Raw genomic sequence first — 20825 nt, forward strand, 5'->3', positions numbered from 1 at the left:
TTTTCCTTCAGGGTCGTTTCAGGTGATGTGTTTAAGATGATTCAACAATGGATCTTGACCACAACTTCTGGGGCTGAGAAGGACAACATACAGCTCACTCAGGAAGTAGGTATATGCCTGAGGGGGTTTGGGATGGGTGCACATCTGTCTAGCATTCATTCTCTTGCTTTATTTTTGTATGTTTATTATTGTTTAGGGTAGACTCCGGAGGAAGTTCCCTGTACCTTTACCCTTTCCTCTCCCTTTGAAGCTCAGCGGTATGGTTTCCATCTTTCTGGCAAAAGAAAGCTTAGCAGGGATCCTCTCAGAGTTCTTCAGTGCTGTTGCTTATTGAGTCAGAGAGGACCCAGTAGAGTGACATGAAATAGACTTTAAGAAGGACCTTTGGAAATTTATGAAAAATTTTGCTACATTATAAAGATTTTTTCCTATGGCTTCTGCAAAGAGTTTTGGAAATCTCTGAATTAAAAAAAATCTGATTATTTCAAAGTGCGTATGACAATGTTAACAAGTTCATTGTCTAAAGTATAGCCAATTGCTTGATAATGCTTGCAGTTAAATATGCAGTTCACCATACACGAAAGGTGTGCATCGAAGTATGCATTCAAATTAGCCTTATTTATAGTATGGTTGTTTACAGGCTAAAAACATTATATATGTCACCTGTCAAGGTTCCTCCCCCACTCTGAACTCTAGGGTACAGATGTGGGGACCTGCATGAAAACCTCCTAAGCTTACTTTTACCAGCTTAGGTTAAAACTTCCCCAAGGTACAAATTAATTTTATCCTTTGTCCTTGGAATATCCACTGCCACCACCAAACTCTAACTGGGTTTACTGGGAAACCTAGTTTGGACACGTCTTTCCCCCCAAAATCCTCCCAACCCTTACATCCCACTTCCTGGGAAAGGTTTGGTAAAAATCCTCACCAATTTGCATAGGTGACCACAGACCCAAACCCTTGGATCTGAGAACAATGAAAAAGCATTCAGTTTTCTTACAAGAAGACTTTTAATAGAAATAGAAGTAAATAGAAGTAAAGGAATCACCTCTGTAAAATCAGGATGGTAGATACCTTACAGGGTAATTAGATTCAAAACGTAGAGAATCCCTCTAGGCAAAACCTTAAGTTACAAAAAAAGACACACAGAAAGGAATAGTCATTCTATTCAGCACAGTTCTTTTCTCAGCCATTTAAAGAAATCATAATCTAACACATACCTAGCTAATTACTTACTAAAAGTTCTAAGACTCCATTCCTGTTCTATCCCCGGCAAAAGCAGCATACCGACAGACACAGACCCTTTGTTTTTTTCCCTCCTCCCAGCTTTTGAAAGTATCTTGTCTCCTCATTGGTCATTTTGGTCAGGTGCCAGTGAGGTTACCTTTAGCTTCTTAACCCTTTACAGGTGAGAGGATTTTTCCTCTGGCCAGGAGGGATTTTAAAGGGGTTTACCCTTCCCTTTATATTTATGACATCACCCAAGACTAAAATCCACCAAGCAGCTTTTTACCTTGTTTTCTTCTATCAACCTGTTCCTTCCTTATCTTTTGTTTTGGATAGCACATTCCAAGTGCTAGGGGCCATGAAGGCACAACCCAACCTGTACTGGGACACACCATTCATGTATCTTTGATAGATTTCATATTTCCTAATACCAAAAGCTACCTTTCGTTTGCAGAGTATTGTTAGATATATATTGTGAAGGGTTGCCCCCCCCCCGCCTTCTGGGGTGCCGCCTGTTGTACTGGGATTTCACTGAGCCTCTCTTGCTCAACCAGCCAGGGTTCCCTCTCCCTGCTTTGCTGAATTAGGCTCTCCAGCCTCTTGCAGCACACGGACACAGGTAGGGCCACTCCCCGCTGTAGTCACAGACTGAAGTCAGCTCTGTATGAGAGGACTCCCCCAGCACTCACACGCCACACCTCTTTTGGGAGATAAACCCAAAATAATACTGTCTTGCACTGTATAGAAAAATCTGCACAGCGCAAGCTCATACAAATCCTCCCTCTTCCTCAATGTGAAGAGAGATGTGCACGACTTCTTGCCCCCCCAGTTAGAAATTACATAAACTGGGTTTTATTATAAACAAGAAATAAGTTTATTAACTACAAAAGGTGAATTTTAAGTGGCTAAAGGGATAGCAAACAGAACAAAGCAGATTGCCTTAGTAAATAAACAAACATCGCAGACTGAGCTTAACACACTAGATTGCTAGGATACAAATTAACAAATTCTCACCCTGTGTGATAAACAGGCTGGCAGTTGCCTTGGCTTTCCCAGATTTTCTTACACAGGCTAAAGATCTTAGCCTGGGACCATCACTTCTCACAGTTCAGTCTTTGTTCTTCAGGTGTTTTCAGGTGTGTTGTTGTAGAGAGTGAGGACCAATCATGTTGTCATTGTCCCTCTAAACGCTGAGGATGGAGTGGAGAGGTCAAGGATAATCTAGGCATGGCTCAATATCTAAACAAATACTTTGCCTCAGTCTTTAATAAGACTAAAGAGGATCTTAGGGATAATGGTAGCATGACAAATGGGAATGAGGATATGGAGGTAGATATTACCATATCTGAGGTAAAAGAGAAACTCAAACAGCTTAATGGGACTAAATCAGGGGGGCCAGATAATCTTGATCCAAGAGTATTAAAGGAATTGGCACATGAAATTGCAAGCCCATTAGCAAGAATTTTTAATGAATCTGTAAACTCAGGGGTTGTACTGTATGATTGGAGAATTGCTAACATAGTTCCTATTTTTAAGAAAGGGAAAAAAAGTGATCCGGGTAACTATAGGACTGTTAGTTTGACATCTGTAGTATGCAAGGTCTTGGAAAAAATTTTGAAGGAGAAGGTAGTTAAGGACATTGAAGTCAATGGTAAATGGGACAAAATACAACATGGTTTTACAAGAGGTAGATCGTGCCAAACCAACCTGATCTCCTTCTTTGAGAAAGTAACAGATTTTTTAGACAAAGGAAACGCAGTGGATCTCATTTACCTAGATTTCAGTAAGGCGTTTGATACCGTGCCACATGGGGAATTATTAGTTAAATTGGGTAAGATGGGGATCAATAGGAAAATTGAAAGGTGGATAAGGAATTGGTTAAAGGGGAGACTACAACGGGTCCTACTGAAAGGTGAACTGTCAGGCTGGAGGGAGTTCCTCAAGGATCGGTTTTGGGACCAATCTTATTTAATCTTTTTATTACTGACCTCGGCACAAAAAGTGGGAGTGTGCTAATAAAGTTTGCGGATGATACAAAGCTGGGAGGTATTGCCAATTTAGAGAAGGACAGGGATATCCTACAGGAGGATCTGGATGACCTTGTAAACTGGAGTAATAGTAATAGGATGAAATTTAATAGTGAGAAGTGTAAGGTCATGCATTTAGGGATTAATAACAAGAATTTTAGTTATAAGCTGGGGACGCATCAATTAGAAGTAACGGAGGAAGAGAAGGACCTTGGAGTATTGATTGATCGTAGGATGAGTATGAGCTGCCAATGTGATATGCTAATGCGATCTTGGGATGCATCAGGAGAGGTATTTCCAGTAGGGATAAGGAGGTTTTAGTACCGTTATACAAGGCACTAGTAAGACCTCACCTGGAATAATTTTCTGTAGTATCTGGCTGCTGAATCTTGCCCATATGCTCAGGGTTTAGCTGATTCCTTCCCGACCCCAAATATGGCAATTTTCCTCCAGTGCAGATTGGAAGAGGCCCTGGAGGTTTTTCGCCTTCCTCTGTAGCATGGGCCGTGGGTCACTTGCTGGAGGATTCTCTGCTCCTTGAAGTCTTTAAACCACGATTTGAGGACTTCAATAGCACAGACATAGGTGAGAGGTTTTTTGCAGGAGTGGTGGGTGAAATTCTGTGGCCTGCGTTGTGCAGGAGGTCGGACTAGATGATCATAATGGTCCCTTCTGACCTGAATATCTATGAATCTTCCCCCCACTTGCTGGAAAGCTTTTTTACTGCGACTTGGATCAAACAGTTCCTACTGTATAGAGCTATCTGACCTGAGTCAAGCAGTTCCCATTGTGTAGAGCTATCTCTGAAATATTGCACACGGTTCCTGGTGTAATCCTTATGCTTGTGTGCATTTTTCAATAAGCCACTAACATTGACTGGCCTCATCCAACATAGCACATTTGAAATACAGAGACATGGTCAATATTCCCAGCTTCAGATACAAAAATGATACATGCATACAAATTGGATAAACACCCTCAGTAAATCATAACCTTTCCAGTGATACCTTACATGAGCATCTTGCATAATGTATGTCTTAGTTATACTATATTCATATTATAACCATATTTCCATAAAGAATACGAGGTGTAACGTCACATATATATCTTGACATAAGTGAACAGAATACAAGTTATTTAGCATAACTACCCAACATTCCTATTTAATATAATGTATACAATATTAATACAGTGCGCATAATACTTATTAATATGATGTGTGGCTGTATAATTATATGTGTTGGCTAACAAAGTGGTTTAGTAAATGTATTAATAACTATATTGGGTAGCTTTAGGCAAAAATGGGTATTTAACCCAGTCTTTATATTAAATCCCACCCACACACCACCTTGAGAATTTTCATTCACTCCATGAGACCTGTCAGATCTTCCCACCCCCTTCTCTCTCTCTCCAGAAATCTTCCAGTGTCCTATAGCTTTTTTCTTGCCTTCTCTCCCAGATTCCTGAGTTGACACCACAAAACAATCAGATACTAGATACAGCATTCAGTTATTTGCATCTTTAAAACTTTCAACCTTCCCCACCTGTAGAGTATTCCTTCAAATGAATCTAACCAGGCTGGGTAAAATGAACTAGCTGGACGTTTCTCCTAAAATGGCAAGCAGTGAAATAATTTAAATGTGATCCTTACTGATTTTCATGAGGCAGAGTCCAAACCCAGTCAGTAGGGCTGCTGCTGGGGGCCTCACCCCAGGGTCCTGGGATCTGCAGCTGTATGGCTCTGGAAGTCTATTATCCTTCTTTGGCTTTGGCTTTCTTTGATGTCCTTACTCATCGTTCTTGTTCTCTTTCCTTTTCTGCCTTCTTTCTTCCTTGTTTCCTCAGGCTGGTGAAAAGGAGGAAGCAGAATTAGCACTGGGTTCAGAGAAATGAAGCATGGACCCTGATTCTCTGATCCACTGGGGCTATTTTCTGCTTCTTTGGTGGCACCAAGCAGACTTAAACCCAGCAGACAAAGAGCCTGGAGGATTCCATCAGCTGCGGGGGGAACTTCAAGTGCCACTGAGCTGCCAGAGTGGCTCCTGCATAACCCTTCTTCACTGCTACTGGTGTAGTGGGTGTGGCTGGGGTCTCTTACACTCCCAGATGTTCCCCAGCTGCCATAGCAGCATGTGATGGTTCTTTGCAGCCATTGTAAATTCAAGCACACTTCAGTGAGGGGCCCTAATCTGAGCATGAAATTTCTACTGCATGTATTTCCAATGGCTCCAGTTGTAAGATGCTGTCTTCTCAGGACTCCTATCCCTTAGTGGTCCAGGAAAAGTGCAACTAGATGTCAGAATTGGACCTGATGTCCCATATAGTAGCTTCAAGTACCAAGATTTGGATTCTGGGCCAGTATAGAATTATAGAGCAGCTCCCCACTCAATGCATTTTATATACATTCACCAATTCCAATTTCATGTTAACTCAACCCTCTCTTTGTTATGTTTGAACTTCCACTCTGAGGATTCTTTAATGTTCCATGGACAGCTGGCTACTTACACAGTGAACATAAAAATGTGCCTATGGGGTCAGATCAATGGTCCATCTTGTCCCAATATCCTATCTTATGACAGTGGCAAATGCCAGATGCTTCAGAGGGAATGAACAGAGCAGGCCATCTTTGAGTGATCCATCTCTGGTCATCCACTCCCAGCCTCTGGGCGTCAGAGGGTAGGGACACCCAGAGCATGCGGTTGCATCCCTGACCATCTTGGCTAATAGCCATTGATGGACTTATCATCTGTGAACTTATCTAATTCTTTTTTGAATCCAGTTATAGTTCCCCTGGCAAAGAGTTCCACAGACTGACTATGCTTTGTGTGAAGAAATACTTCCTTATATTTGTGCTAAACCTGTTGTCTATAAATTTCATTGGGTGACTCTAAGTTCTTGTGTTATATGAAGGAGTAAATAACATGTCCTTACTCACTTTCTCCACACCATTCATGATTTTATAGACCTCTGTCATATCGTCTCTTTTCTAAAATGAACAATCCCAGTCTTTTTAATCTCTCCTCATATGGAAGCTGATCCGTACTCTTAATTATTTTTGTGGTCCTTTTCTGTACTTTTTTCAATTCTAATGTATCTTTTTTGAGATGTGGTGACCAGAACTGCATGGGGTATTGAAGATGTGGGTGTACCATGGATTTATATAGTGGCATTATGATATTTTCTGTCGTATTATCTATCCCTTTCCTAATGGTTCCTAACATTGCTAACTTTTTTCACTGCCACTGCACACTGAGCGGATGTTTTCAGAGAACTATCCACAATGACTCCAAGATCTTTTTCTTGAGTGGTAACAACTAATTTACATCCCATCATTTTATATGTATATTTGAGATTATATTTTCCAATGTGAATTAGTTTGCATTTATCAACATTGAATTTCATCTGCCATTTTGTTGCCCAGTCACCCAGTTTTGTGAAATCCCTTTGCAGTCTGCTTTGGACTTAACTGGCTGTCTCATGGGCTTTGTTTCCTTGTGTTAAACTGCACTCAAAGATAGTTAAACCAACATTAAATGCTGTTCATTTTAGGCAATTGCTGTAGCTGGCACAGGGATGTTATTTTATTTTCACAGGAAAGGAAGTTCATCATGACAGCTGACTCAGCAGGGATTGAATTTGAGACTTCCAGAGCTAAAAGCATAAGCTGCTACAACTTGAGCTAAAGGGCCAGGGTGTAGCGGGCTATAACATATACCTGTCCTCTGCGCTTTGGCACAGGCAGGGACCTGTAACATACAACAGTGGGCTACAATAACAAAGCTGATCCATGAGACAATCTCTCTATGAAGATGTGGCCTATGTTTTGAAAATCTTTGGGACCCCATACTGTACAGATTATTATAGAAGTAAGGCAGGGAAGAGTATGCATGTGTGTGGTTCAGCCACTGGAGAAGTGCCCCAGTAGCCTACCACTGCCCTCCCTGCAGTGGCTTATTGCTGTATCAAGAGTATGGATCATTTAATTTTACATTTTCTGTTTAAATATATGGCTTTTTCTGTAATGTATCCTTCCACTATGAGAAATAGTTCCTAGAGAAAATAAATGAGAAAATAACAGGGTGAAGGGTGTGAAAACCTTAACTCCAGTCTCCCCAGAATCCTTTGGAAATAAGCTCCTGATTGCAGCTATCTTTTCTTGATCTCCAGTCTCATCTGGTGTCTCCTCCAGAGTGACTTTCCCATTTCCAACTCAGATAGCTGCTTGATCCTGTTGGATCTTGGATTCACCCTAGAATCCTGTTTGTCAGCTGCCACAAAGTTATTTTTGAAATGCCGCATCAGTGCCCCCCATAGAATTGTGGGATACTCCTGGTTCCTGGAAGTGTCATACTGCTATGTGGCTGATAGAGAAGATGTGGCTGACAGAAAAGATGTTAACATGGGATGAAAACTATCTTAGAGGGGCAGTTTACAAGTATAGTGAGTGTCAGGATATTTACCTGCACATTCGGACTTTGCCACTAACATCAGGATACTTTGCAAATCAGACACCCTCTTACCATTCCAGATTCTTGCTACAGTTTAATCCTTTAGTTTGAACTTCTATGCAGATGATTGATCTCCACAAAGCCCTGACCATGTGGATAGTGAATTTGTTGACTTTGATGGTACCTGACCACCCCTCCAATAAGGGTCTCATAGAGAATGAGTCAGAAGCTGCTAAGGATCAAGAGCTCAAGAAGCTACGTGGCTATAAACTAGAGGAAGAAGCTATGAACCTGGTTCCCAAACTGAGCAAATTCTCCAGTTACGTAATGAGGTATTAATAAAGCCTTGGGACCTCACCTGCCTATAGGATTTTTTTCTAATGGGAAAATCCCATAGTATGATGGGAAAGCCCCCTGAAGGGAGGTATGATTCCCCAAAAGTGGGTGGGATCATAAAAATGCAACTTTAATACTGTGTGGCACTCAGAAGGAAATATTTCAAGCATAAGTTAATGATAACATTAGCTGGAATGACTTGTGTTGTTCAGCACCCACAGCTATGTAATCACTGAGGGCTTGACTAGCTATGAGCATTGTTCAGATCTCTTAGACATATCAGAGATCCACGTGGTAAACGTTGTGCTGAGGAAAATGATGGGGGTTTATGGCCTGTCCTGGAGGACTCTGAGTTCATAAAGCAAGCAGCGGGTCTCCTGGCTATAGTGTTGGCATCTACAGAATCGTGCTCTAACATGGTGCATGTTTTGTAAAGGAAAATGGACAAAAGCCGAATCCTCTGGGATTCCACTGTCTGTAGTGCCAGCAATGCTGTGTGGTAACAGTCCCCATTCAGCACCAGAAGGAGATGGAATCTGGGAAAGGGGCAAATTGGACAGGAGACAAGGAGAGTGGGATACTGGCGGAAGGGTGAAAGAGAGTGACCAGGGGGACAGGGGCTTCTTTGGAGAGACTTGCTGGCTGACTTAGTGGAGAAATGAGAAGTGAAAAGGAGGAAAGAGAGACCCAAGAAAAGAGTGAGGGGAGAGAGACATACTCATATGCTGATGCTCCTCCTCTGCGGGGACAGACTCCCAGTTTTGGTTCTGCTTGGCTATCTCCTGCTAATACCCAGGCTGGGGGGTGGGTTTCAAAGTGGGCTCCTTCTTTGGCTCTCTCCAGAATCCTGGAGGAAGCTGCTTCTCTCCCACTCTATGGAACCTGAAGGAAGGGGTGCCCTACAGGGTATCGCTGATATGACAGGTTGGCAAGAAATGCCTCTAGCACCTGCTTCGTGTTCCAGCACAGTGCTGAATTTCTGACAGCGTCTGCATTGTGATGTTACAAATGCGGGACTATGACTTCACTACTGGGCCAGGGAGAAGCTGGTCTGTGAGGGAGGAAGCTCTTAATTCAAATGGAACTGCTGGGAGTAATAGCAGAGCAAGAACTTGGCTGGTCAAGTAACTTAAACATTCTCTCTCAATAGTTTGCTACTATGTCACAGCTCTCCTGTAATACTGGGGAGATTAAGCACAGTTTTATAGGCCTCCATCCTCCCACAGCCCCTTCTCGAAGGTGTATTGGAAACCTGACAAATACATCACTTAATAAACACACCCAAAGGAATGGACTGCTCTTGTCTGTACATGGTGTTGCTTTAAAAGCCCTGCTATGTGTGATCACAGTGTGTCTTGTTGCAACAACAGGATCCTGCACAATTCTGACCAAGGGGAAACAGGTGTTTGAGGGCATTGCTTGGAGGGTGGGTGACATTCTGTGTCTCTTCAGCTGCTGCAAGGAGTTAGTAGATGTTACGATTCGGAAGAAACAAGCTGAATTGGATTCAGACCACAATTATGAGCTGCGGGAGCTGGAGAAAATCAAGGTAATAGCTGCCAGTGCACCTGTCTGTCCACAGTATGGTCCAGATCAGCCTGGGTTTGTTTGCAAAAGGGTAAGAGGAAGAACAGGCAGAAAGCTAACACACACAAGGGAGTCAGGAAGGAATTTGAACAGACAGAACATTTTTGCTTCCTCTTAGACCCAAGCGTAGAAAGCCACAAGCCACCACCAAATATTTCTTTCTTGCAGCAATATAGTCAGCCTTTCTGGTTCACCAATGGTCAGTAGTGAATTAAAACATAATCACATTGATTGGATGATACAGACCCTGGTTAGAGACCCCAAAGCTCCAAAGAATCCCTCAACACTTCCTCCAGTCAAACTCTACCTCCACTCATGGATTCCCCCCAGCAGTTTTGTACTGACCCCAGCACCCCAGAGAGCACTTCAAAAGCTGAACAGTTTTGAGACATCTGGAGGACTCTGAATAGTTTGAATAGAGTTTGAATAGAGTTTCCATGTTCAGCCTTAATTCCGTCCTTACACTGTTCCAGCGTACATGTCTCGGGACTTTTCTGTAGGATCTAATTCGTATAAGAATTGCAATAGACTCAAATCTAGTTTAAGGTTTGTCAGGCATTTGGGCTAGGTAGTTATATCCAGGGCTTTGCTGAGCTTAAGGAGAGAGACCCATGGATATACCGGGAACAGTACTCCATTCAGCACTGGGCCGACTTCCTTATCTAGTCCTCATGTCTCCTTACTCTACATATCTATGTAAAGCTATTCTGCAGATAACAAGTTAACTGCAGGATTTTATCTTAGAGGAGCCAGGGAAGGTGCATATCTCCATTCCTCCCTCCTTTAATTCCCAATACCTTCAAAGGCCAGCTTGTGTTGGGCTGATTCCAATCTGCCTTTAAGGAATACTGGGCATGTGTTCCTCTGAAGCCTAGCATTGCTCTAAGCATCAAACAGATGGCGTTGTCGCAGAGTGGTGTGAGGAAATGCTTCCTGCAGGGGTTGAGAATGCTCCTCCCCAGCACTTCTGGTCTGTGCTGGCTTATGGGGTAAAAAACCAAGCTTGGGGCCTGAACTCTGATCCCTGCCCCGAGCTTTCAGGGCAATGTACTGCCACTACACTGTTGGCAGCTTGTTAAATATATTGTATGGAATAGGTGATTAGCCCATGAAAGGCTCCATTATTTGAATGCTTAGGAGGAGTGAATGTTCCTTTTCCTTTGTAGGATGAGGATAGATGGGGCCATATAAATACCATAGGTAGAACGATGGAGTTATTTAATCACAGGAGTGAATGAAATATCAATTCTTCTCTCCCTCTTGGTAATTTGTCTCTTCTGTTACTTCATCCCAGACCGAGTGCCTTGATTGGATTAATACCTGCAATCTCCTGCTTTCTGAATTCAAAGGCTCTCCAGTCTCCTTACTGAGTTTAGAAGAGCAGAGGAAACTGTTTGGGCCTCAGGTACATAAAGACTTAGCATTTGCCAGCGAAAGTAGAACCTGTTTGGCTGGGGAGCTGCTTGAAAGGCTTTCCCAACTGAAGAAACTATGGTTCAGTTTCCAGGAGGGTTCAGCGTATAGAGCCCTTTGCACTCAAGACTCCACATTGGAGGATTATTAGGATTCATGATGATGGAGTTTGTTACACCTAAAATGCTTCCTATGGGGGCAGACCTTCAGCTAATGTCAATTGTCATAGCTTCAGTGGAGCTGTGACAGTTGACACCAGCTGAAGATTGGCCCTGTGATGTTGCCTGGTAAATTCTGCTTCTCCCAAGAGATTGCAAATTGATGGAATCCTGGGGTTTGGATTGCACAGGAGTTCATGATGGTATGGGAGCTTCTAGCTTCATTCCGTATGTGGCTGGACAGATGGAGGTTGCCTGTGAGAATTTGATTTGATTCACATCTTCTAGATGGTAAGTCTGACATTGATCTAATTTCAGACATAATAGGCTTTATTCAAATGTGATGGAAGTGGGTTCAACTCCATTGATTTGAATAGAGTTTCATCTGCTTACCTCAGGTCTGATTTGACCCCATGTGGATAGATATTGTTTGAGATTTCCCACATTCAGGAAGTTTAGACTTGAAATTAGATGAAGGTTTCTAACCATCAGAGGAGTGAAGTTCTGGAACAGCCTTCCAAGGGAAGCAGTGGGGGCAAAAGACATGTCTAGCTTCAAGACTAAGCTTGATAAGTTTATGGAAGGGATGGTATGATGGGATAGTCTAATTTTGGCAATTAACTGATCTTCAACTATTAGCGGTAGATATGCCCAATGGCCTGTGATGGGATGTTAGATGGGGTGGGATCTGAGTTACTACAGAGAATTCTTTCCTGGGTGTCTGGCTGGTGAGTCTTGCCCACATGCTCAGGGTTTAGCTGATCACCATATTTGGGTTCGGGAAGGAATTTTCCTCCAGGGCAGATTGGCAGAGGCCCTGGAGGTTTTTCACCTTCCTCTGTAGCATGGGGCACGGGTCACTTGCTGGAGGATTTTCTGCTCCTTGAAGTCTTTAAACCATGATTTGAGGACTTCAATAGCTCAGACATAGGTTAAGTTTGTTAAAGGAGTGGGTGGGTGAGATTCTGTGGCCTGCGTTGTGCAGGAGGTCAGACTAGATGATCATAATGGTTCCTTCTGACCTTAAAGTCTATGATTCAGCATGTGCACTGGCTGCTCTGCAGTCACCCTGCGACCCTGTTCCTTGACTGGTTCTGAACCAATTTTGCCAAACTATGTTGTGATTTGTAATGTTCATCAGGGTCCAGTAAGGATTTAGAGGAGACAACAACATCACGTAGCTTGTGATTTAAATAGATTTGAAGCCAGCCTATGTTATATGGAGGGACAGAATCCCAGATGAGAGTGCTACTGAATAGTCCCTTGCATTGCTTTCCAGGAGACCCAGCCACAGACGCACTCAATTCATGTGGATTCTTCTTTACCTGAAGAAATTTCTGAGACTTCTTCTGAACTTGGGAAAGGCAAAACTGAAGATGTTGATGTTGATAAGAAATCTGTGAAAGGGGAAAAAGTGTTAGGGGAAAAGGTGAAAATCATGGTCGGCGGGTATAATAGGCAAGGGTGGCTCTGCCTCCCCCGGCATTGCCGTGGCCGTGGGGTTTGGCGGCAAAGTTTTTGCTTTATTATGCCCCATGCAGGTTCCAGGGTGGCTGAGGAGGCACTCAGTGATGCCTCAGCCTGCATGGAGCATATCAAAAGCATCTTCTAACAGACGTTTTTCCCCTGGGTGGGTTGGGTCCAGGGAGGGGAGGCACGGCGCGGCTTCGGCCAGCCCAGGGCTCCTCCAGCCGAGGAGGGGCGCTCAGGGCTTCGGCCAGCCCATGGTTCCTGCGGCCGGGGGGGTTTATGGCTCCAGCCTCAGGGGGAGGGGGTCTGGGGCTCTGGCCGTGGAGAGGGTGTGGGCGTAAGGGGTGGAGTCGGGGGGCTCCACCCACTACCCGTGGTAAAAATCTCCATTTTACAAGTGAGCGCTGTAGCCGTGGTTGGTGCAAGATTTACTGCTTTCCAGTGGAGCCTTTCTTTGCTTCTTGCCATTTGCATATGACGTGACATGTAGGCCTCAAAGCCTATGTTGTGCCAGGAGCCATTGCACTAACTCATCTTTCACCTTTCCTTTAGCAGGAACTACCTGCGCCAGATGTCAGCAGTGAGGCCCTGACTGTAAGCAGTGAGGTAACTGAGGACACCGTCAGGTACATAGGATATGACTCCAACATCCATTTGAAATCCCTCAAGTCAACAGCGGTGTCGGTCTCTGGGGTAGGAATCTCCATCATACAAATTATTCTTTCCTTTTCACCTGGGCTGTAGCTTGAGCTCTGGGACCAGATTTTTAAAGGTATTTTGGTGCCTAAAGATGCAGATAAGTTCCTAGTGGCATTTTCAAAAAAATCTGAGATGCAGTGGCTGTGCTAATCAGGTGGCGGGGGCCCCATTTCTCCCCTCTTTTCTCCCTTTCCAGTTTTCTGATTTTCCACAAAATCAATAGGATCCTGGCTATCAATGACTATAATGCTCCCTGAAATTTTGGAATTTATTATATACAGTGTTCAAAAGTTATCGCATTACAGACAGACAAATGCCACTGAGTGTAAGGCCTTCTCAAGCTCAGCCAATTAAAGGAGCTATCTGTCCCTTCTCACACTTTTGACCTCCTTTCATTCTGATCCTGACCATCAGGGTTTTCCAGTCAGGACATCACCCTCACAAACTGCCATAACCTGACAGGCTACATGACATCTGGGTGTGTATTGAAGGTTTTGGCAATCCAAGACAATTACCCACTGAGTCCACTCAGGCCCTGATTCAGCAAAGCGCTAACTCTGAGCATGTGAGAAGATCCAGTTGAAGTTGATGGGACTGATCACATCCCTAAAGTGAAGCCTGTGCTGAACTGGAGCCTTGATGTAGTGATCTGCCCTCTTTGTTGCTTGTCCGCTCTGAGATTAAGTAGTGACAGACCAGCACCCAACTGGACAAGGCACATGCTGTGGATGAAGCATAGCTCTGTCGGTTTCTCCCCTCTCCTCATACTCCCAAACAGAAGGTGTTTCCTCTTCTCCCCCTAGAGAGAGATGACTGCCAGCAAGTCAACAACCCCGTATTCTCAAAAGGAGTTTGAGACCTTGGCTTCACTAGAATGTCTGCAAGAGCAGCTCCTGTGAGTACTGGATCACCTGGTTGAGAAGACCTATCATCCTCCTCTTTATAACAACCTTTAATGTACTTTAAGACTGTTATGACCCCCCTTAGTCTTTCTTCTCCAAACTAAACAACCCCATTTTTTTCAAGCTTTCCTCGGAAAGTCATCTTTTCTAGACCTTTAATCATTTTTTTTTTGCCTCCTCTGGACTTTCTCCAGTTTGTCCACATCTTTCCCAAAGTGTGGTGCCCAGAATTGGACCCAATACTCTAGCTGAGGTCTTATCTAGGCTGAATAGAGTGGAAGAATTACTTCTTGTGTCTTGCTTACTATGATCCTACTAACATTTCAGGGTGATGTTTGCTTTTTTTTGTTTTTGCAACAGTATTACATTGTTGACTCATAGTCAGTTTGTGATCCACTATAACCCCCAGATCCTTTTCTGCAGTACTCCTTCCTAGAAAGTAGTTTCCTATTTTGTATTTGTGCAATGGATTATTTGTTCCTAAGTGTAGTACTTTGCATTTGTCCTTATTGAATTTCATCTGACCCTTTGTTCAGAGAAATTGAGTTTTAAAATTAATTGAAAATGTGATTGATGCACATGGACCATATAGCTGGGGCCATGGAGTCACTATTTGGTTTAGATCTTTTTAATAATGCCACACATTTATATTAGTGAGTTGTTTTTTGTAGAGCCAATCCGTTATACTGAAAATCTCAGTTTTCTTAGCCTGTCTGTTGAGTATCTTGCCAATAATCTCTTAGGCTCCAGGTTTCAGTGCCTTCCTGGCTTCTGTATTTCAGAGAAGCCGAGATCCGTGCTCAGAATGCAGAGGAGAGATCAGAAAGCCTGGATGAGCAAATGGAAGAAGCTCTGGGGAGAATCCAGGATCTAGAGAAACAGCTGGAAAAAGCACTCAAAGCCCAGGAAGTAGCACCAAAACCAGGTGAGCTAATCAGAATTCTGAGATAGAAAAAATCTGCTAGGTCCCTTAGTCCATTTCATGGCCAGTGCAGAACCATTCCCTCTTGGACATATACTGGTTTGTTGTCTAGACTAATTTTGCCAAGAGATGACGTATCAACCACCTCCCTTGGGAGATTATTTTATAGCAGAAACAGTAGAACCACTGCATTCTGAGCGTTTTTGAAAGAAAGTTGGTAAGAATGCTTAATACATCAGATTCTTTCTGTTTCTAGGGGGTTGCCTACACTAGAGAATTAGTGCCTTGCATGGTAACAGGTTTCAGAGTGGTAGCTGTGTTAGTCTGTATCAGCAAAAACAACGAGGAGTCCTTGTGGCACCTTAGAGATTAACAAATTTATTTGGGCATAAGCTTTCGTGGGCTAAAACCCACTTCATCAGATGCATGGAGTGGAAAATACAGTAGGCAGGTATAAATACACAGCATATGTATATGTATTTGCTGGAAGCTGGGAGCCTGGGGGGAAGCAGGGCTCCCAATGGGGAGAGGGGAGTGCAGGCAGCAGCCCGCTGGGAGTGGGTAGCCAGGAGCCTGGGGGGTGGCTGTGAGCCAGGTGCAGGGTTCACAGGAGGGAACCTACTAGTCTTTCTTGTCAATTTCACAGCTCTAGCACTGAGCCATGAAATTGACAAGAATTTTACCCAACAGCCCATGTAAGTAACACAGTGTCTACAGAGAGTCCATAAGTCCTAAGCCTCTCATGGAGGTGGAGGTATTATGTCGGTATAGTAAGGCCCTCACATTGGCGGGAGCAAGGCTGTAGTGTAGACACTGACATAGTTAGGTCAACATAAGTTAGGTCAACATATGTGGACCTAACACTGTAGTGTAGACCAAGCCTAGCATTTTAAAAAGTTTGTTTCCGGTGCATTGTACAGACATGAATGTGGAGACTGGCTACATCTTACTCATGCTCTCCTTGTTGCTATCCTTAAGAGCTGTCCAGGACCAACCTCTCCTGGGTGACAGAGAATTCACTCTCCATCTCCACTCAGTTCTGGGCTCCCTCACAGTATGATGTCCAAGAAGCACAACCCTAACTTTGAGGAACATAGGAACTAAGGATCTGCCATACTAGGGAGAGCAGTGGTCTGTCCAGCCCAGTATCCTTTCACTGACAGTGGCCACAGACCCAACTGCTTTAGAGGAAAGCACAAGAAACCCTGCAGCAATGGGGTACCTGCCCCCAGAAATATTCCCTCCTCACCCCCATTCAGTACAGGGTGGTTTATATCTTGAATTTTGCTCATTTTTAATATATACTAAGATACTTATCTAGCCCCTTTCATGCAATGTATGAGTGTGTTTACCCTCACAAGACCTCTGTTAGGCAGGGCAGTGTTGTTATCCTCGTTTTACAAATGGGGAACTGAGGTACAGAGAGGGTAAGTACTTTGCCCAAGTTCACACCAGGAGTCTGTGACAGAGGAGCGAATATGAACCCACATCTCCCAAGTGTCACGCTAGTGCCGTAACCACAAGACCATCCTTCCTCTCCGTAACTCTAGATATTTTTGTTATCTGTGTGTTACGCAAAAAGATTCTTTCCCCCAAGAATTAGGTAAGCACAGACAATCATAGAATCATAGAATATCAGAGTTGGAAGGGACCTCTGGAGGTCATCTAGTCCAACCCCCTGCCCAGAGCAGGACCAATCCCAACTAAATTATCCCAGCCAGGGCTTTGTCAAGCCTGACCTTAAAAACTTCTAAGGAAGGGGATTCCACCACCTCCCTAGGTAACGCATTCCAGTGTTTCACCACCCTCCTAGTGAAAAAGTTTTTCCTAATATCCAACCTAAATCTCCCCCATTGCAACTTGAGACCATTACTCCTTGTCCTGTCATCTGCTATCACTGAGAATAGTCTAGATCCATCCTCTTTGGATCCACCTTTCAGGTAGTTAAAAGCAGCTATCAAATCCCCCCTCATTCTTCTCTTCCATAGACTAAACAATCCCAGTTCCCTCAGCCTCTCCTCATAACTCATGTGTTCCAGTCCCCTAATCATTTTTGTTGCCCTTCGCTGGACTCTCTCCAATTTTTCCACATCCGTCTTGTAGTGTGAGTCCCAAAACTGGACACAGTACTCCAGATGAGGCCTCACCAATGTCGAATAGAGGGGAACGATCAAGTCCCTCGATCTGCTGGCAATGCCCCTACTTATACAGCCCAAAATGCCATTGGCCTTCTTGGCAACAAGGGCACACTGTTGACTCATATCCAGCTTCTCGTCCACTGTCGCCCCTAGGTCCTTCTCTGCAGAACTGCTGCCTAGCCATTTGGTCCCTAGTCTGTAGCGGTGCATTGGATTATTTTGTCTTAATTGCAGGACTCTGCACTTGTCCTTGTTGAACCTCATCAGATTTCTTTTGGCCCAATCCTCCAATTTGTCTAGGTCCCTCTGTATCCTATCCCTACCCTCCAGCATATCTACCACTCTTCCCAGTTTAGTGTCATCCGCAAACTTGCTGAGGGTGCAATCCACACCATCCTCCAGATCATTAATGAAGATATTGAACAAAACCCGCCCGAGGACCGACCCTTGGGGCACTCCGCTAGATACCGGCTGCCAACTAGACATGGAGCCATTGATCACTACCCGTTGAGCCCGACAATCTAGCCAACTTTCTACCCACCTTGTAATGCATCCATCCAGCCCATACTTCTTTAACTTGCTGACAAAAATACTGTGGGAGACCGTGTCAAAAGCTTTGCTAAAGTCGAGGAGTAACACATCCACTGCTTTCCCTTCATCCACAGAACCAGTTATCTCATCATAGACGGCAATTAGATTAGTCAGGCATGACTTTCCCTTGGTGAATCCATGCTGACTGTTCCTGATCACTTTCCTCTCGTCTAAGTGCTTCAGAATTGATTCCTTGAGGACCTGCTCCATGATTTTTCCTGGGACTGAGGTGAGGCTGACCAGCCTGTAGTTCCCAGGATCCTCCTTCTTCCCTTTTTTAAAGATGGGCACTACATTAGCCTTTTTCCAGTCTTCCGGGACTTCCCCAGATTGCCATGAGTTTTCAAAGATAATGGCCAATGGCTCTGCAATCACATCTGCCAATTCCTTTAGCACTCTCGGATGCAATGCATCCGGCCCCATGGACTTGTGCACGTCCAGTTTTTCTAAATAGTCCCGAACCACTTCTTCCTTCACAGAGGGCTGGCCACTTCCTCCCCATGCTGTGCTGCCCAGTGCAGTAGTCTGGGAGCTGACCTTGTTCGTGAAGACAGAGGCAAAAAAAGCATTGAGTACATTAGCTTTTTCCACATCCTCTGTCACTAGGTTGCCTCCCTCATTCAGTAAGGGGCCCACACTTTTCTTGGCTTTCTTCTTGTTGCCAACATACCTGAAGAAACCCTTCTTGTTACTCTTAACATCCCTCGCTAGTTGCAACTCCAGATGTGATTTAGCCTTCCTGATTTCATTCCTACATGCCTGAGCAATATTTATATACTCATCCCTGGTCATTTGTCCAATCTTCCACTTCTTGTAAGCCTCTTTTTTGTGTTTAAGATCAGCAAGGATTTCACTGTTAAGCCAAGCTGGTTGCCTGCCATATTTACTATTCTTTCTACACATCAGGATGGTTTGTCCCTGTAACCACAATAAGGATTCTTTAAAATACAGCCAGCTCTTCTGGACTCCTTTCCCCCTCATGTTATACTCCCAGGGGATCCTGCCCATCAGTTCCTGGAGGGAGTCAAAGTCTGCTTTTCTGAAGTCCAGGGTCCGTATTCTGCTGCTTTCCTTTCTTCCTTGTGTCAGGATCCTGAACTCGACCATCTCATGGTCACTGCCTCCCAGGTTCCCATCCACTTTTGCTTCCCCTACTAATTCTTCCCGGTTTGTGAGCAGCAGGTCAAGAAGAGCTCCAACCCTAGTTGGTTCCTCCAGCACTTGCACCAGGAAATTGTCCCCTACACTTTCCAAAAACTTCCTGGATTGTCTGTGCAACTTCCTGGATTGTCTGTGCTGGATTGTCTCAGACAATACTGAAGGGGGTTTATTCATGGTACCGGGAAGACTGACAAGCAGCTTCAAAAATATGGTGCCATAGTGGCAAGTTATATACATTCGCTTATCAATTCATTTGCATTTATCTGTACATACGGAGACAGACATTGTTACAAATCAAGAGAGAACCCTAAACAAAGATAAAAATAGGAACAATATATACGTCTAGAGGTCATCCTATTGCATCAAGCATCTATGGCTACCTTGCTGGGGAAGGAGGCGGGGTGGAGTAGGGATGAGTGCTTACAGATATCTGGTGGGCTGTGAAGGGAAGGTTTATTCTGTTCTAAGAACTGAGTTACTGGGTGGGCATTGACCATATAAGCTTATCAATTGTTTACACTTGTCAGTATCCTTGCTTCTCAACAGTTTCTGTCTTTTCTGCTGGCTGAATTTTAACTCCTTCCTGACAAGTGTAAGTGTCTAATCCTTGTTTGAACCCTGCCAAGCTCTTGGCCTCACTGACATCCTGTGGCAGTGAGTTCCACAGGCAAACTGTGTATTATGTGGGAAAGCACTTTTTTTCATCAGTTTAGAATTAGATCCACCCTGATTAGGGGAAGATGGGACTATAGTCCTGGGCTTTCTCAACACTTCCCCTCTAGTGGTTCCCTCCTAGTTCTGATTTGAAAGTGGAGACTGATGTATACTTGATTCTACAGGATGTATTTACCCAAGGAGGAGTTTTTCTATATTTATTTTTAACCTCTGTGTATTTTTTATTTCAGAAGTCTCTTCCCAAGAAGAATCCAAGCCAACTTCTCATAAACCATCTGCTAGTGCCCGGTCCAGGAAAGCCACCAAACCCAAACATTAAAGAGTAGCAATGTCCAACGAAGGTCGTTTGGTTACCATTTGTAGTAGACTTTCAGCATAACCCCACTGCCCATCTCTGTGGCTCCAGATACACTTTAATTCCATGTTCTTTAGTATAGCAAAATGACTGGAACACCCACTAATGCACCCTCCAAAGGAGAGCTTTAGATAAAGCACTAGAGAGGATCTTTTCTAGATTTATAAATTATCTGAAAACCCCACGCTGGGTAACGCAGTGTTTTAGAGTAGTTGCTAGTCATAACTGGAGAGTGGATTAGAACAGAACTTGTAGAAAAGGCTTTCAGGCCTTCTCAACATATCTGTTAGTAGAGTCTTTAAGATATCAGGTCATAAACTTATCCCAGGCTAGCTGTACTGCCGTAGTTGGAACTTTGGGACATGTTGTCCAGATCTCAGACCCATTCATAGGTGCTCAGCTTGTGAACAGAAATCTTGGGATGTTTTCTTCCAGGTTTGGAGACAGAGGGAGGGCCAGGTCTTTCACAGAGTGGGACACAGGATACTTTCAAAGTATTTAGAGGGGAGGTTTCCAACTAATTTATACAGGTGTGGTGTATAGAAAAAGAAAAAAAGTTCTGCTCAGTGTTGCTTGATAAATAATTAAGGCAGCAGACTCAGAATACCTCTTCTGAGAGCCATCATCTCCCTGGTTATCATCCTTTTACAGGATGTCCATGGCTTTTGATACCTTGGACTTCTGTTAACGTGGGTGGTGAATTGGAGAGGAACAGC

General features: G+C 43.9%; 1 protein-coding gene across 7 annotated transcripts in view; it reads left to right on the forward strand.

Annotated features, from left to right (window-relative positions):
- AXDND1 (axonemal dynein light chain domain containing 1) overlaps positions 1-20637 on the forward strand; it is a 58975-nt gene extending 38338 nt beyond the window's left edge. For 5 of the 7 annotated variants that reach the window (XM_073356523.1, XM_073356525.1, XM_073356522.1 and 2 more), the window contains 9 exons: positions 12-105; positions 7826-8034; positions 9491-9587; positions 10920-11030; positions 12476-12625; positions 13219-13359; positions 14169-14260; positions 15050-15192; positions 19985-20637. In XM_073356523.1, the coding sequence (XP_073212624.1) occupies positions 12-105; positions 7826-8034; positions 9491-9587; positions 10920-11030; positions 12476-12625; positions 13219-13359; positions 14169-14260; positions 15050-15192; positions 19985-20073 (1126 nt within the window). In that variant the 3' untranslated portion in view covers positions 20074-20637. Of the gene's footprint in view, positions 1-11; positions 106-7825; positions 8035-9490; positions 9588-10919; positions 11488-12475; positions 12626-13218; positions 13360-14168; positions 14261-15049; positions 15193-19984 lie in introns of those variants that run through there. The other 2 variants (XM_073356526.1, XR_012160321.1) reach the window with 2 other exon arrangements.
- The last annotated feature ends 188 nt before the right edge of the window (positions 20638-20825 follow it).

This window comes from Lepidochelys kempii, chromosome 8 (assembly GCF_965140265.1).
Source record: "Lepidochelys kempii isolate rLepKem1 chromosome 8, rLepKem1.hap2, whole genome shotgun sequence".
In the NCBI taxonomy this organism is placed as follows: Eukaryota; Metazoa; Chordata; order Testudines; family Cheloniidae; genus Lepidochelys; species Lepidochelys kempii.